The sequence below is a fragment of the Musca domestica genome, unplaced genomic scaffold, assembly GCF_030504385.1.
Source record: "Musca domestica strain aabys unplaced genomic scaffold, Musca_domestica.polishedcontigs.V.1.1 17, whole genome shotgun sequence".
Classification (NCBI taxonomy): domain Eukaryota; kingdom Metazoa; phylum Arthropoda; class Insecta; order Diptera; family Muscidae; genus Musca; species Musca domestica.
In genome coordinates, this window is record NW_026712230.1 from 14,020,841 (window position 1) to 14,039,918 (window position 19,078).

The following is a 19,078-nucleotide window of genomic DNA, read 5'->3' on the forward strand; positions in this document are numbered from 1 at the left end:
AAAACGAAGATATTGAGAAAACGATTTTCTATAGGAACAAATTGAGGAATGCTGTTTTTCTGTTGAAAAAATATCCCAGAACCTAATGAATGTTTTTTTTTTTTTCACAAAAACAAATCTTCAGTAGGAACGCTTTTTTCTATTTGAGTCAAATTTGTCACCAGCTAAGGAAAGCTTTTTATACCCTACACCAAGGGTATTGTTATAAGGATATTATGTCTTTGTGCATTTTTTGTAACAAGAAGCGAGATAGACCCATAGTTACTTTTGAGGCTCTTTTTATGCATGCCAGTCAGTCCGTCTGTCCATGTATTTTTGTGAACAAAATGCAGGTCGCATTTATTATTCGATTGAGATAAAGTTTTCCAAACAATGTTTGTTTGGCCCAAGGACAAATCCTATTGAAAGGACAAAAACTATATATACCTTATACCTATAAAAGAGGAAAATGGTTGTACGTTTGTTTGTATGTTTGTTTTTTTGTAATTTATGGACTCGAAAGCCGCTGAACAGATTTTCCTGAAAATTTCCAAGTATACTACAACATCGCCTGAAAGTAACATAGGCTATATATATTTTTGAAATTCCACTCGGCACTGTATATATAGTATCAGAATCGGAGGTACCTCCCAAAAATTTGGATTTTATATGCACATATCTATTGATCGATTACAGATAAATTCTCCAAATTTGGAATAAATGACGGGATTTGATTAAACTATATATTCGCCATTTTACATGGAAATCGGTTCAGATTAGGATATAGCTCCCATATATATTTTCGGCCGATTTCATGTATTTGATGCATTAAACACGCTGTGTATATTCGATTTCAATGAAATTTTAAATGTGTGACTAAATTTGGTACAAATATAAATTTGCCAAATTATATTGAAATCGGTTGAGGTTTGGGTACATATCCCATATATATTTTTCGGCCGATCTCATGAATGTTATGTACCAAACACCATATGTATCTCCTATTCCAATGAAATTCAGAATGTGTGGCGGAATTTGGATACAATAATAAATTTGACAAACTAATTAGATATCGGTTAAAATTTGGATATAGCTCCCATATATATTTTCAGCCGATGTCACATATTTGCATAAAATATACAATATAATACAAGGTATGTACCTTCAATTTCAATCAAATATGGAAGATATGACGGAATTTGGTGTAAATGTAATTTTTTTCAAATTATATTGAAATCGTTTCAGATTGGAATCTTATTTTATTAAGAAGACCCACAGCGCCTTTGTAATGGTATAAGGTTAACGAAGGTATTCTAAGTTCGTCCAGGCCAAACTTACAGCTATTTTACTTGTTTCTATTGAATGATTTTTGCCAATACAAAAAACGCTTTTTTCTATAGGAAAAAGTCCTCTGGGGATGAGAAATGTTTTTTAGTAGGAAAAATGTCATCAGCAGAGAAGAAACATTTTATTCTATAGGAAAAAAGTCTTGAGCAGCTCAGGCACACTTTGTTCTATAAGAAAAAAAAGTCTCAGAAGAAACTTGATAAGAACTCCCAATCTCCAATTAACCACTGTACAAATTGCATTTATGTTTCACATACATTACATACATATAATACAACAATACAAATATGTTCAAACTAATTGCATGAGGGCGAGATTGGGGGTAATCGGCTCTGAGAATTTCAGTACTAACATACATATAAACATCGTACATACTATATATGCAGATACGTGTGAATGATTAAGTCCATTGATACCCAGCCAAAAATGGTGAAAACATGGCAAAAATGGTGTTGGTATTTACGTATTACCAACGAACAACAACAATGATAGGACAACAATAACAACAGCAACAGCAATAAGAACAGCGTACAAGCGTATAAACGAAGTCGTTGTTTGTTTTGTTTTTTTTTGTTGTTCGCTTGGCCAAACGTCATTTAGTACCAAATCGAATAGAATAACCAAAAGACGTTGTTATCTCTGAAAAAAACCTCAACAAAAACAGAACTGAACGAAAACAAAAACCATCGAGCTGGATATCGAAGCATAAAATGTGGGTATGTAATTATTTAATAAAAAAAAAATAATTAATTTTTATGGATAAATTATAATGGAAAACAACAATAAATTAGACTGGATACCTTGGCATTTTTATACTCTCAGCAATATGGCTAGAGAGGGTATATATAATTTGATACGGCCAAAATCTGCCTAGTCGAAATAACGGTTTTAGACCCTTGGTCTCTTTGGACCAAATCCGTTTCAGGATATTTGGAGTCGATCCAGCGGTGTAAGTCTGTCTATCTGCCTACTAGCTGGTGCGCACGATAACTCTCGAATGGAGTATCAGATTTGGTCCAAACTTGGTACATCGTAATGTTTTTGGAAAACTTAGATCGAGTTCGGAGATGGGAAATATTGGTCCACTCCTCCAAACAAGTAAAAAAGCAGTAAGTTCGGCCGGGCCGAACTTTGAATACCCTCCACCATTTGGAACAAATTAGAAAATTTTCAAAAAAAAAAAAAAAAAAATAAATAAATAAATAAATAAATAAAATCCATTAAAAATTCTTTTAAAATCTTTAAAATATCTAATATAGGAAGGTGCTGATACGATATTGTGGACCTATAAAAACAATCTGGGTGTAAAGTACTCACAAGAATCTCTTTGTGTGGATTTTCAAAATACCGAATATCGCGGGGTATCGTTATATGGGAGCTATACGTTATCGTTAACCTATATAGAGAATTCTCTGTCCGTTGAAAAATATGACTAAAAACATCAAAATACCGAATATCGGGGGTACCGTTATATGAGGACTTTACGATATCGTGGACCCATATAGATAATTCTCTGCCGAGGTATAAAGTGCCCACAAGGAACTCTGTGTGGATTTTCAGACAATTCCGATGAAAAATGTGGGTAAAATCATAAAAATAGCGAATATCGGGGGGTACCGTTATATGGGGGATATACGATATCGTGGACCTGTATAGACAATTCTCTCTCAGGGGGTGAAGTACTCACAAGGAACTACTTGTGGGGATTTTAAGATAATTCCATTGAAAAGTGTGGCTAACATCATCAAAATACCGAATATCGGGGGGTACAGTTATATGGGGGCTATACGATATCGTGGACCGATATAGACAATTCTTTTTGAGGGGGTAAAATGCCCACAAGGGACTCCTTTTGTGGAATTTCAGACAATTCCATTGAAAAATGTGGATAAAATCATCAAAATACCAAATACCGGGGGGTACCGTTATATGGGGGCTTTACGATATTGTGGACCTATTTAAATAACTCTCTGCCGAGGTATAAAGTACCCACAAGGAACTACTTGTGTGGATTTTCAGACAATTCCATTGAAATATGTGGCTAAAATCATCAAAATACCGAATATCGGGGGTACCGTTATATGGGGGCTATACGATATCGTGGACCGATATAGCCCATCTTCGAACTTGACCTGCCTGCAGACAAAAGAGAGATCTGTGCAAAATGTTAGCTTCCTATCTTAATTCGTTTAGACGGTAGCGTGATTACAACAGACGGACGGACAGGGCTAAATCGTCTTAGAATTTTACGCTGATCAAGAATATATATACTTTGTTGGGTCTAAAATGATTATTTCGATGAGTTACAAACGGAATGACGAATTTAATATACCCTCCATACTTTTTTTTGGTGGAGGGTATAAAAAGACTGTTAAATATACAACAGTTTGTTTATTTTTATTTTTTGTTTACAAAATTCTTATATTAGGAACAAACCCCGAAACAAGAATGGAATTTCGGGGTTATTCCACAAGATTGAATCTAAAATGGTAGGACAATACAGTCTTATCTCAATACAGTCTTATCTCAAATTTGTTGCCCATAATTTAAATTATTTTAAATTATTCATTACGAGCTTAAAATACGAAATTTGAAACAATTTTGATTAATAACGTCGCTAAAATCATAAAAATACCGAATATTGAGAGGTGTCATTACATGGGTGCTTTACGAAAATCTGGACCGGCATGGCCCATTTACGAACGGACACATTTGGGGAAATTTTTAGCCTTTTATCTCAATTCGTTCAAAAGATAGCGTGATTACAACCGACGAACATCGCTAAATCGACTTGGTATTTTACGCTGATCAAAAATGTATATACTTTGTTGGGACGGATATGAGTATTTTGAGGAGTTATAAACGGAATGACATTGTATGGTGGAGGGTATAAAAATGAGCCAAATGAGAAAAAAAACCTTTTTTATATTTTTTCTCCAAAAAAGCTGAACTAAAAATAAATTCCTGGGTAGTAAAAAATGTTGCAAATGATTGCATTAAGAAATATGTTTGGCAAGAATTTGCAGCTCTGTGTTGTATTTTCCGAAATAATAAAAATGCCAGAACCTGGAAGAATCTACAAGTTTTGCAATTTTTTATAGTTTCATGATAGTAATTCTGACATTACAATCCATAGAGCAACTTTCTCTAACTCAGTCTACCGTGACTTCATTGTACCGTGTCTCCTACTTTGTGAGAACTCAAAATTTAGTCTAATTACCCTTTAGAACCCTAAAATTTTAAAATCCTGTTATATGAGCTGAGAAGTTAAAACAAAGCCCGAAATATCGAATTTCAGCTGATTGAGTTGGAAACTGAGGTAGAAACCTTCAAAATACGGAAAATCAGGATTTGCCATTATAAAGGGGAGGCACCAACGTTCGGACCTGCATTGTATATTTTTTGCTAGCAATGAATCGAACCAGTGGGAACCCAAAGCTCAAATCACAACTGATTTGTTTGGCCGAAACCTCTTAAATACCGAATATGACGGGGTACCGTCACATGGAGGATCGATATTTTCCGTTCAGTATCAATCCTCTGTCTTTAAAAGGGCCTACAGACAGATGGATATGGCTAAAGTGACACAGAATTTTACGCTTTCAAGAAATTGTGGAAAGCGCCTAAAAGTATGCAACATGCTAAATTTAAATGTGAAAAAGTAACTTTACAAGCGACTAACATGATGCATACTTTTGTCTTTATCTACAGCGTACAGGAGGGTATATTAACTTTGTATTCGGTTTGTAGCATCCCTAAAAAATCGTCGTAGACCGCATAAAGTATATATATATATATCCATGATTAGCATAAAATTCTAAGTCGATTTGACGATGCCCGTCTGTCTGTTGAAAACACGATACAGCCCACATTATTTGACGTAAAGCTTTGTATTTATTGTGTCTAGGATGGTTGGTGTTGAAAATGAGATATATCGGTCCACGTTTTGGAATAGCCGTTGTTACCCTTTATTTTAAGGGTATTATATTTTTTTTAATTATAAAATTAATTTATTTATAATTTCTAAATATTATTTTTTATGGACGGCGAGAAGAAAGACGCGTATCGTTGGCGGTATAATTCACAACAATGACTTTATTATTATTCTTTCTCATTATCCTATTCTTCTACATCTAACTTAATTGTAAATTTACATACTATTTAACTACTAATTTTTACAACTAAGGAATTCATATTATTAATTAATTTAAATTCAAAAATAAATAGAATAAAAAACCATAAAAAAAAAACAAATAAATTGAAATAAAAATTACAATTAACAAAATTCAATTTGAATCAATAAAACTGCTCCAACATTCTGCCCCCATTGAATGGCTGCAGGACTTCAACAAATCGGTATTGGAGCGAGCTTCCTTATTGGCCTCTTAAATGTGCCCGTCCTTGTTTTTACTTCCGCCACCCTGACCTTTCCGTCTTGGCCCTCGGTGACGTTGACGATTCGGCCGGTTACCCACTCTTGAGGTGGCAGATTGTCCTCGTGCACGAGGACTAGTTGACCGACCTCTATGTTGGGCTGGGGATTGTGCCACTTGGCCTTGTCCTGTAGTCCTAGGACGTAATCCCTCGACCAAGCCCGCCAGAACCTCTGCTTGAGAGCGGAGAGCATCTGCCAGCGCTTGCAGTACCTCTCCTTGTTGTCGCTGTCTTCTCCGACGGATTCTGGCGGCAGCGAACGCAGACCCGCTCCGATTAGTAGGTGCCCTGGAGTCAGAGCTTCTCCGTCGTTGGGGTCTGGAGACAGCGGTGCTATGGGGCGACTGTTTAGCACCGCCTCTACTTCTACGAGCACTGTGACCATCTCTTCTTGTGTCAGCAGCACTTTGCCGACAGCTCGTAGAAGCAGGAACTTCGCCTGTTTTACGGCAGCTTCCCACAGCCCTCCGAAATGAGGCGCCCTCGGAGGAATGAAGCTGAACTGCACGTTCAACGAGGCAGCGTATTCCTCCACGGTTTCTCGGCCTGCTAGGAACTTCTCCTGAAGCTCCCTCAGCTCTCTGCTGGCTCCCACGAAATTCGTCGCGTTGTCGCAGTATATCCTCTTGGGGAGCCCACGCCTCGCGGCAAACCTTTTAAAAGAAAGAATAAAAGCATCAGAAGATAAATCAGATACTAATTCTAAGTGAACCGCTTTGGACGTGAAGCAAACGAAGACGGCTATATACATTTTGGTAGGTGGTCTTCCGCGAATTTTTAAAGTTATATTTACGGGACCACAGAAGTCTACGCCTATTATTAAAAATGGACGTAAAGCTCTCACTCTATCAGTGGGAATATTGCCCATTATTTGGGTCATCAGCTTTGGCTTGTAGCGAAAACAATGGATACAATTTCGAACTATTCGATTACATTCTTCTCTGGCATTGATAAGCCAAATTTGCTCTCGAGACAATGCAACTAAGGCTTTCGTACCAGCATGGCAATTATTAAAATGTAAATTATTCAAATATATTGACACAAAATGATGTTTTTTAGGAAGTAAAAGTGGAAACTTTGTATCATGGGGCAATTGTGCATTTAACAGTCTTCCACCTACTCTAAGCAGAGAAAATGTCCGCTTACATTCAGTAAAATCGTGGATAAATGGTGTCAACTTCTGGATATTGGATTTTAAGCATATTGACTTTTTTATTTGAGAAATCTCTTCTGAGAAACTCTCTTTTTGAACTGCCTCTACTAATTTAAGAAAAGACCAATTCAATTCTTGAGCTGTAAGACAGATAGATTTGGATATCTTTCGTTTCTTAACTCGATCGACAAATCGGAAAACATATGAAACCACTCTGAGAAGTTTTTTATATGAAGAATGGTCATTTATTAATTTCAAAAGAGTGTTCTCAGAACATTCCTTATCTTTCTTACTATTTGAGGTCAGTAATACTTTGGATTTTCTTGTTTCCAATAATTTTTCCTCCTCAGTCAACTCGAAATGCTTGTTGACTGGCCATTTAGAGATATCGTCTAACAAAAATTTGGGTCCTTCAAACCATATGGATGATTTAATTTCATCTACACTGCATCCTCTCGACACAATGTCGGCTGGATTCTGTTTAGTTGGCACATGACGCCAAATACATTTTTCTGACCATTCTTGAATTTCTGCGACTCGATTTGAGACAAATGTGGCCAGAGAAGAAGGATGGGTTTTTAACCAGTATAGTGTAATTTCAGAATCAGACCAAAAGTATATTTTTTCAACATCAAAGTTCATCATTGGTTTAATTCGTAACCACATATTTGCCATGAGATGTGCTGCTGAGAGCTCCAACCTCGGAAGAGATATAGTTTTGAGGGGAGCTACTTTAGATTTAGCTGTTAGCAGCCTGCAAGATACTCCATTAGAGTCCTGCGAACGAATATAGAAACAACATCCATAGGCACGCATCGATGCATCTGAGAACCCATGAATTTGAATTCTAGATGAAATATTGGTGTTAACGAATCTTGGGATTTGAATCGTATCCAACTTCGAAAGATTGAATTTGAAATCTTCCCAGACTGAACTCAAACGCATGGGAATCGATTCATCCCAGTCTAATTTATTAATCCAAAGTTCTTGCAATAACATTTTGGCTTTGGTTATTATTGGACACAAAAGGCCGAGGGGATCAAACAAACGTGAAGATATTGACAAAATGTGTCTTTTAGTAGCTTTCAGATCTTGGAAGCCTCCCTCTATGTAAAATTTGAAAACATCATTTCTTGGAGCCCAATGAATTCCCAATGCCCTTGCAGTCTCGGAATCCAAGTGTAACAACTTTTCACCACAAGTTGTCTCATTAAAATCTGGATGATTAGAAAACCATTTTGTGAGATTTAATCCCGCTGAACTGAGAATAGTAGTGACTTCATCTCGAATTGTGAGAAGACTATTCAAATCAGCAGAACCAGTCAACAAATCATCCACATAGAAGTCGTTGCTTATAACTTTGGCACCAATAGGCCAAGTCTCTTTGGACAAATCGCTCAAATGGTTTAAGCAACGAATTGCTAGAAATGGAGCGGACGAAGTACCATAAGTGACCGTATTCAATCTGAAAATTTGCAGCGGATCACTTTCGTTTTGTCTCCAAAGGATCAAATGAAAATCTCTATCTTTTTCGTCGATTAAAACTTGACGATACATTTTCTCAATATCTGCAGTAATTACGTATTTGTGTAAGCGGAATCGAAGTAACGTTGAGTACAACTCTTCTTGAATAGTTGGACCTACCATCAAGAGATCATTGAGTGAAACATGTGAAGATGTTTTACTCGATGCATCAAACACGACGCGAAGTTTCGTAGTTGTACTTTGAGGTCGGAAAACACATTGATGAGGAATGAAATAATGTGGGTTATTAGGAATTTTATTGTTCGTTCTTTCCATGTGACCTAAGTCAAGATACTCTTTCATGAAAGAATTGTACATTCCTTTAGATGTGTCGTCATGTGAAAGTTTTCTTTCCAATGCCAGAAACCGCCTTTTGGCTGTTTCAAATGACGAACCCAAAAGTTTCACATCTTCTTTAAAAGGTAAAGACACTTGAAAGCGTCCTGACGATAAACGTCGAACATATTTTTGGAAATGTTCCTCACATTTTTGATGTTCCTCAGACCGAATTTTTGCACTATTATTTGGAATTTCTTCTAACTCCCAGAATTTCTTCACAATTGCATCAATCGTTTCTTCATTATCTATGGCAACATTCAAGTGACATACTCCTGAATTTGACCCCTTTGACTCATCGTATTTGCCAGCTACGATCCAGCCAAGAGAAGTTTTTTGCAGAACCGGATAACTTGGATTCGATTTGATTTGGCCTACACAAAGAAGTTCGAAGAAAACTTCAGCACCAAGTAATAAATCCACTTTACGAGGTTCATTGAAATTAGGGTCTGCCAGCTCTATATTTTTAGGAATATTCCAATTAGCAGTGGAAATTCTCTTATCAGGTTGAAGACTTGTTATAGAACTCAATACCCAGAATGTAGATGAGAATTGGGTTGGATTGAGTCTCGACATCACAGACAGTTGAACTTTATTTTTCGAAATGGAAATTCCTTCCGAAATGCCAGTTAAATTTAACCTGCCACTTTCCCGTTTTATTTTAAGCCTTTGTACCAAGTCTTCGGTTATCAAATTAGGTTGAGAACCGGAATCTAAAAGAGCTCTAGCCAGAATATATTTTCCTGAGCTACTACGGACCTTCACTAATGCTGTGGCCAACATTACGCCTTCATTCGACGATGAATAGTTGACCGAAGCGCTAGACGTAGAAGGCTGCTCTTGATCAGAAGCGTATCGATGCAGTAAGAAATGGTGTGATCCACCACATACTCTACACTTCACTCCTGAATTGCATTTGGCAACAGTATGGCCTTTTTTGAGGCAATTGATGCAAGCAGGGACATCTTTAATGAATTCAAATCTTTGCAGAACTGGTATGGCAGTGAAGGAAGTACAATTATTTATATTATGCTGTAAAGATCTACAGAACACGCACTTTTCAGAAGATGGTTTCTGTTTAGAAACTGAAAGTGACGTTTTAAAGTTCCTTTTAGGCTGATTATCAAACTTTGGTTTATTAATTTTGGGTCTTGCACCAGAAGATTCTTCAGCTGATATGTGCTGATATCTTTTATTTAAAGCAGCTTCGCAATCAGACCATAATGGGAGCTTCTCGAAATCAAGCTGTTCTTCCCATTTGGATTTAGTGATTGGATCGACCTTTGACATAACTAAATGAATTAAAATGGCATTCGTAATCTTTTTATCATCACCAATCGACAACAGCGAATCATAAATAGCAGAAACTGTGTCGATCATGCTACGCAAAGCAGAAGCTGAAGGTTTAGGGATCTCAGGAAGATCAAAAAGTTTAGCAATATTATCGAAAAATATTAAACAATCATTATCATAAACCTTTTTCAGACTAGCTAATGCCTTGGGATAATTTTCTTCAGAAATCTGAAATGCTCTTACAGTACCGAGGGCTTCATCGGACAAGCATGAAATTAAATGATTGAATTTTTCTATGTCTGTCAATGTCGGATCTGTGTGAACTAGATTTTCAAAAAGACTCATAAAATTTTTGTATTCGGAATATTTTCCGCTAAATTTAGGCAATTTCATGTTTGGCAATCTAGATTGATGTGATTGGCCACAAAAAGAAGTTTCAGGCATACTACTTCTCCTATTTTTAGATAAAATTCCTAAAAATAGGGACTTTGCCGTAACGCATAAGTCTTCTAGTTCACCTCGATCATTATTATCGGGATCTAGAATATCAAGTTCGGATTGCAATCTCATTGCATCATCAATATATTTATTAAGAATGTCTAAGCGACATTCTAGTTCAATTGTATTGAACGAAATTCTCTTTTCTCTGAAAGAAGTCTTAATTCTTTCAATATTTTCAATTACCTTTTCTTTCTGTTGTTTTATGTTGACAACTTCCGTATCGGGAGTGCTTTGGTGCTTCTTACCACCAGCCATTATATAGAATTTAAATTAAATTTGTAAATTCAAACAAAAAAGTATCTACACACTTATTATTAGTGAAAGGTAATGAACTAGTTTATTAAAAATAAACTCTCGCTTTTATCAAAATTTATACAATGTCAGCTTTATTGACAATTTAATTATTATTTTAATTAAATTGTTTGGTTTACAAATGTAAACAATCAAATTTCAATGTTTTAGAAATTTTACAAAAAATTACGTCGTCTATAGCACCCTTAATTGCTGTGTTTCGAAAACTATCGATAACACTGTTTACCAAATGGAGTAACCGAATACAAGTAGTCAATTACTCACGAAGTGTTTGGCACTAGTAGAAACTAATCAAAACAAAGAAAATGAAGTGAAACATTATCTTGGACAACGCCATCGCAGACGGTTGCTTTCGCAAGAGTAAAGAAGTGTGAATTTAAGTGCAAATATAATAAAAGTGACGCCATCGATTTTTTAAAAAAACGCATTCAATAAAAAGAATTCGAAATTCATATATTCATATGAAAAACATTAATAAACTTAATTTAAAGCTTACGCTTTAAAAGAAAAACTTGTGAATTTTAATAAAGTGACGCTTCATAAAAATTACGCATTAAATGAAACATCGAATAAACTATACTTATTAAAATCAAAATTCTTATTGTGACGAAAATACAAAAACTGACTATAAACTGTTTAAAAGTGTTATAAACTAACAACAAAAAATTTCTATTTTAAAAAAACTTTCATTTTTTCAATTGTTTGAAAATAAGTTTTTGCTAACCTCGTGTTTGAATTTGTGAAACATCTTAACATTGGCGTCGCTGTACCGTTCATATAACGGGATCTCTGTGGCGTCAGTATACAGAAACTGACGTACAGAATAGCACAAAGCTAAATAGTGAAAACTACAAAACTACAACATGGAGGAGGACGTGGTCCTCCCTCCACCTCCTTTGTCGCCGCGTAGGCAAACCACCAAAATAGAAAAACCAAAAACAAACCGTAGCAGAAGTCGAAGTGGAAGTAGAGTGGACGATAACAAGAAGAAAAAATTGGAAGATGACGATCAACAGGGGAGGCTAGCGAAAAGTGATGACGCACCAATCAGTAGCCTTAGTGAATTCATCCCAAGTAATACAGGTAACATCTCTACAGGTAAGACCCCGCAATTAATGGTTAACAGGCCTAACAATTTTAATTTTTTTTATGATCAAGACCATAAAGGTCCCTATGTCGTGTATATTGACAAAATCAGTAAAGATAATGATCGAGTAGGAATAAATACAGTCAGTTTAACGCGAACTATATTCAATTTGAAAATTCAAGGTGTTTTGGATATAAGGAAAATTGGTTTCGGACGTAGTAAAATATTATTAAACAGTGCATCAAATGCTAATCTGCTGGCAGACAATAATACCCTAATCCAAATGGGTTACCAACCTAAAATTTTTTCGCATTTTGTTTCCAAAATTGGCATAATCTTTGGCATACCGGTAGATATTCCTGATGAGGAACTCTCCGCCGCTATAAGTTCAGAAATTCCTATAATAAAAATGATGAGAGTGACCAGGATGGTAGAAGGAACACGTTTGCCTACCCAAAGAGTTAAAATATGGTTCAAAGGTCTTAACCTACCACAAACTGTCAAAATCTATGAATTTCACAGAAAAGAGGTCAAGCATTTCATCCAATTTGGTAGATGCTATAGATGCTATAGACATGAACATACGGCGGAACACTGCAAACAAAAAATAGAGTCATGTAAACGTTGTTTTTCTCCTCATGAGAAAAATGAGCCTTGTGCTGAAAAAATAATCTGTATCAATTGTAAAGGTGATCACAGCCCATTGGAAAGAGGCTGTCCTGCCAGGCAAAGAGCGTACGAAACCAAAAGAATCATGACAATAGAAAACTTGTCCAAAAAAGAAGCTAGAGAGAGATATGCAGGTCATTTTAACTCATATAGCATACTCGATGAGGACATCGACAAAAATTTCCCAACACTAGAAAGGTCCAACAAAAATTCTAAACACCCCAGTGGCAACAACAACACCATTAATAATTACACTGAATCAGCTAACTTCATTCATGCTAGATCATCATATGCAAGAGTAGCGAAAGTTAACAAGAATAGAATTAGAGAGCAGGAAAATGCTAGAAAAAATATGAGGGAGTACAAGGATGCTTTGGAGGAAGGGGAAATTTACTCCTCCCCCAATGGGTCACAAATACGTAAAACCCAAGAAATTCTAGACACTGTGCTAAACAACATCAATGAACTAACATCCGAAAAAATAGGTAAGTTAAACGAAGCACAATCAATAACACTTAAAAATATTAAAGATAAAATCTTAAACGAAATACTTAACATTGATGTACTTTTGGTTAATCCTAACAGGAAACCTAAAGAAACTACCAGTATTATCCAGGAGATTATCTCCTCCAATTCCAAATAATCTATTATGACGCTTAAAATACTGCAGTATAACATACAAAGTATAAACAAAATTGAAAATAAAAACATCCTTGAACTCTTTCTTGAGAAAGAAAAAATTGACATAGCTCTTCTAACCGAAACTTGGGTCAGAGATGAAACAAGTACCAATCTTTGCAACTACAATTTTTATGGAAAAAAAAGAGACGATGGCTACGGTGGTGTGGGCATCTATATCAAGCGCAAATTTAAATACTCACTCATTAATTTTGATAATGAACATGAGGTAATTGGAATCTCTATAATGAATATCAAAAATCCTTTCAATATTGTAGTTGTTTATATACCTCCTAATACTAATAGATCTAATTATATAGACATAATTACAGATGTCTTTCAGAAAATCAACTGTCTTAAACATCCTACCTTACTTGTGGGTGACTTCAACGCTAAATCCATTTCTTGGGGAAATACCCACACCGATCCCTTAGGGGATGTGCTTGCCAGGTTCGCGGATATTAACAACTTCTCATGTCTCAATACTGGAGAGCCCACTTTTGTTTTAAATAATACACGTTCAGCCATTGATATCGCTTTTTCCAACAGTACTTTCTTCAACTTTTCTTGGTCAGTCAGACAGAACAAAATTACAAATAGTAATCATCTACCTATCATTATTGAAACTTGCAACAAAGTAGCCATTAAAAATAGTAAAATACTGCATAAAGATAACCTCTACAATGATATTAAAGGTATTATTGTTGAGGACAACTTACAACAAACTAATATCAAAATAAACCAAGCCATAACCCGGAATACAATTGTGGTGGATTCGAATAACAAATATGTTCCCAAACCGTGGTGGAACGCCCAGGTGAATGATCTATATAATGAAAGAGCTGCACTCAGAGAAATCTATCAAAAAACCAACTTATTCACAGATGCCTGTAATTTAGCGAGAATAGAAAGGAAACTCTACAATCTTATAGCCAAATTAAAAAAGAAAAATCTTAAAAAGTTACAAAGCGACATATCTGGAAATGTTCCCATCAAAGAAGTATGGTCTAAAATGAAGAATGTCAAAAAATATCAGAAAATCAAGTCACCCAACAATACCTGGAGTGATGAACAGAACGAAAACTTTTTAAAACACATAACTAGTTCTTCACGTATCTGTTCCAAACCAACTTCTGTTGTTTTTGGTAATATTGGCACAAATAAACCGGGACTTCAAATAAGTGACATGGAAAGTTTTCTTGTCAAAAGGAACATAAATTCAGCTCCTGGACCAGATCGAATTTCATACAACATCATTAACAATCTGGATGCTTCTGAAAAAAATAAATATCTCAATGTGCTGTTGCAACCATGGAAAGATGGCTCATTTCCGAGTGAGTGGCGCAATATTAAAATAGCCCCTATACCCAAACGAAACAAAGATTTATCCGACGTTAAAAATTATAGACCGATTGCTCTCATGTGTGCCCCACAAAAAATACTTGAAGCTGCGATCAAACCTTTAATATTAGAACACATAGAGACTAAGAAAATAGTTCCAAAAAGTTCTTATGCCTTCTCCTTGGGTAAATCCACCACAAATTGTATAAATGACCTAGTTAACACCATTGAAATTCATAAGAAAAACAAAAATACTGTTGTTGGTGCCTGCATTGACATCGAGAAAGCTTTTGATAACACCGATATTGGTAAACTAGCATTAATCCTTTTTAAATCAGGACTCAACACCCATATCATAAAATGGATCTATGATGGCATGTCACAGAGAATATTACTATTGGGTAACAAATCCATATCAGTCTGCAATGGAATTCCTCAAGGCAGCGGTTTGAGTCCCATACTTTTCAACATCTACACGGCTTCGCTACACCAAATAATTGACGATAGCTGCAATCTATTTCAGTTTGCTGATGATTTCTTCATCATCTGCCATGACAAAAACATCAACAACGCCAAAACTACGCTGCAAAGCAAGATAAATGATTTTCAAGAATTATGCGATAAATTATCCTTACACTTCAACATGGAAAAAATTAATACTGTCCACTTTAGCAGGAAACCTCAACAACTAGGTATCATCATTAACAACATCAGACTAAATCAAACAAATTCAATCAAATATCTTGGGGTAACCATTACATCTAGTGGTTCAGCTAAAGTACACATGAATGAATCAACATCGGCTGTCAAATCTAGTTGCAAGTTCTTAAAAATTTTGAGTGGTTGCAAATTTGGTATCAATCCATCTAGAGCGTTGCATTTTTACAAAGCATTTGTCAGATCCAAAATCGAATATGGCGCATCATCCTTATCAAATTTAACAAAAGAATCCGAAAATAGACTCAAAACATGCATTCAAGAAAGTCTCAGAAAAGCCCTTGGACTCATAAGATCAACTCCTACCGCTATTATCTACAATTTATCATGTGAACTACCTCCTAGCTACAGATTTCAACTTGCTACTGCCAAGGAGCTTGCTAAATGCGTTGCTTTTAACCTTCCTGGTGCTGAAATCATAAGAAATAATACAAGCATAAATACCAGCTATGCCAAGGTATGGTCAAAATTTGAAAATATATTATCAGATATTGCTAGTACTAAAGTCCAGGGTTCAAATTCTTTGATAATTAAAGTTGACACTTTCTTTTTCAAGGGAACCAACTTTAAAAAAGCGGAAGCCAATCACGAAATAATTACTGCAATTGCCACTGAAAAAATTAATAATCTTAGGAATGCCGGATATGAGATTTTCTCCACTGACGGTTCAGTCAACAACAATGCCATTGGGGCTGCTTTCTACCATCTTAATACAAATACTACAATGTCCTTTTGCGCCTCAAAAAAACTATCTTCAATGTCAGCCGAAGTTCTAGCTTTTCTCAAAACAGCTGAGTATGCAGAAAACAATGAAATTCAAAAATTTGCCATTCTTACTGACAGCTTAAGTGGTATTCAGGCCATCAGCAACCAAAAACATAGAAATTATTTGATTGATGCTTTTATAAACAAGATTAATAGTTTTGCCACTGACGTACAAATTCACTACATTCCTGGTCACTCCAACATTCCCATTAATGAAATCGTTGATATAGCTGCAAAAAACGCAATCCAGAATGGAACTAGTCTTGAAATTCCATGGCCCCTAGCGGATGCCATTAATCAAATATCGAATATACTCTGGGACGAATGGAGCAGCGAATATCATTTAATAGCTCAAAACGGTAATTCTCATTTTTATAAAATCTTTCCTTCTTTATCCAGAACACCTTGGTTTAAAAATTGTAAATTTAATTCCTTTTCTCAAAAACAGATAAATCGTGTACTTAGCGGCCATTGTTTTTGCAAGAATACACTAGCCAAAATGAATGTTGTTACATCTAAATTATGCCATGATTGCGGGGTTGATGAAACTGCTTCCCACATTATTTTTGAATGCAGTAAGTATAATACCAAACGGAGATGTTTCCTAACACTATGCGATTTCTTCACTGTTGAAGACTTCGTAAATTCACAAGGCTTAGAGCGTCTGAACATAGTAGCTAAATTCCTCAAAGAAGCTGAAATCGACATTTAAAATATTGCCAACACTGAACATGCCATTAAATCGTAGCAAAGCTACATACGGATACATGGCACTAAACCTTCTATCCCTATAGAAAGTGGGCCAACCAAAATAATACATAAAAAAAAAAAAAAAAAAAAAAAAAAATGAAGTGAAAAAAGGCAAAATTAAACAAATAAATTTAATAAATTAAAAAATATATCTAAATTTGCCGAATTGTAATATTTTGTTTACAATTAGTTTCACTCGCGAATGTATAATAAAATTTGTTTTCGCGGATTAGTGTGGTGCTATAAATATATAAAATAACAACAAGTGAAATGGCTGACAAAGCAAAAGCGGAATAAGAAAAGGCAAACTTAATTTATATGTAATAATTAAGTTTGTGTTATCTTGCCGCGAAATCAAGCCAAAACGATTCACAAAATATATATAAATTGATATATCAAGCGTATATGGATAATTTGTGTGAATTTTGATAAAATAAAATTTGTTTAACAAATTCTCTAACACTGAGTAATTTACAGGTTAGGATTCACAAAAATTATGTCCAACGCTGTTACCTGTGAATCAGAATCACTCTCCTGATTGTTGTGTTTGCTCCTGCATAGACGGCAATCGCAGCGACGGGGCATCTGGATTTGATGACAGCAGCAGATCTTTTGATGGGGAGTGTTTATTTTATTTATTTAATTTAATTGTTTTTTAATATTGTCTTCTTCTTCCTTGTAGTATTTTAACAAGGCTGTTTTGCACAAAATTAACAAAACACACCGACACTTTATATTCCCGGGTTTCGGCACCAAAATGTTACCCTTTATTTTAAGGGTATTATATTTTTTTTAATTATAAAATTAATTTATTTATAATTTCTAAATATTATTTTTTATGGACGGCGAGAAGAAAGACGCGTATCGTTGGCGGTATAATTCACAACAATGACTTTATTATTATTCTTTCTCATTATCCTATTCTTCTACATCTAACTTAATTGTAAATTTACATACTATTTAACTACTAATTTTTACAACTAAGGAATTCATATTATTAATTAATTTAAATTCAAAAATAAATAGAATAAAAAACCATAAAAAAAAAACAAATAAATTGAAATAAAAATTACAATTAACAAAATTCAATTTGAATCAATAAAACTGCTCCAACAGCCGTCTTATAACGGTACTTCCCGATATTCAGTACTTTGATGATTTTTGCCACATTTATCCACGGATTTGTCTAAAAATTGGCATTTGTAGTTCGCAATGGGTTCTAGCTCCTGTGGTTTTTGTATAGGCCTCAAATAAAAGTACCTTCCGTTATTCGGTATTTTCATGATTTTTGCCAAAATTTTCCACGGATTTGTGTAAAAATTGGTATTTGTAGTTCGTAATGGGTTCTGGGTTTGGTAGCGGAACAGAGTATATATAGGTCCACGTTTTGGCATATCCCCTATATAACGGCACCTTCCGATATTCGGTGTTTTTATGATTTTTTCCACATTTATTCGCGGATTTTTCTAAAAATTGTTATCTTTAGTTCACAATAGGTTCTAGCGCCGGGAGCAGAACATAGTATATATAGGTCCACGTTTTTGTATAGCTCCCATATAACGGTACCTCCCGTTTTTCGGTATTTTGATAATTTTTGCCACATTTTTTTGGTATTTGTAGGTCATAGTGGGTTCTAGCTCCTGTGGTAGAACATAGTATATGTAGGTCATGTTTTAGTATAGGTCCAATATAACGGTATCTCCTTATTTTCGGTGTTTTGATGATCTTTGCCACATTTTTCAACGGATTTGTCTAAAACTTGATATATGTAGGTCATAATGGGTTCTAGCTCCGGCGGCAGAACATTGCGCATATAACGATACTCAGCGATATTCGATATTTTGATAATCCTATTCACATTTACCCACGAAATTGTTTCAAATTTGGTATTTAAGATGATTTGGTAAATGACAATCTTTGAAGTATAAAATCGTCCATGGATGTTCCCGTTTTGGTATGGCTCCCATACAATGACCTCAACTACTTTATGGGTTTTTGTAATGTTTAACATCATTATCCAAACGGTTTTACTGGTATTTGTAGTTTAAAGTGGAACACGTTTTTATTGAAAATGTTTTATTTTAAAGTGTTTTCTTTACCCAAAGGTTGATTAAAAGGTAGGAGGTATAAAAAGTTCAGCCCGGCTGAAATTAATATTTTTTACTTGTTTTTGTTAATTTTTGTTTGTTGTT

General features: G+C 35.1%; 1 protein-coding gene and 1 long non-coding RNA gene across 2 annotated transcripts in view; one reads left to right on the forward strand and one right to left on the reverse strand.

Moving 5' to 3' along the window:
• LOC131801667 (uncharacterized) overlaps nucleotides 1-19,078 on the forward strand; it is a 30,562-nt gene that overhangs the window by 11,075 nt on the left and 409 nt on the right. The window lies entirely within an intron of this gene.
• On the reverse strand, nucleotides 5,294-19,046 carry LOC131801666 (uncharacterized). Its single transcript, XM_059120587.1, has 2 exons — nucleotides 17,400-19,046; nucleotides 5,294-6,413 (listed from the first exon to the last, which is right to left on the reverse strand). The coding sequence occupies exons 1-2, from the start codon at nucleotides 17,469-17,471 to the stop codon at nucleotides 5,712-5,714; spliced, it is 774 nt and encodes a 257-aa protein (XP_058976570.1). The 5' UTR covers nucleotides 17,472-19,046; the 3' UTR covers nucleotides 5,294-5,711.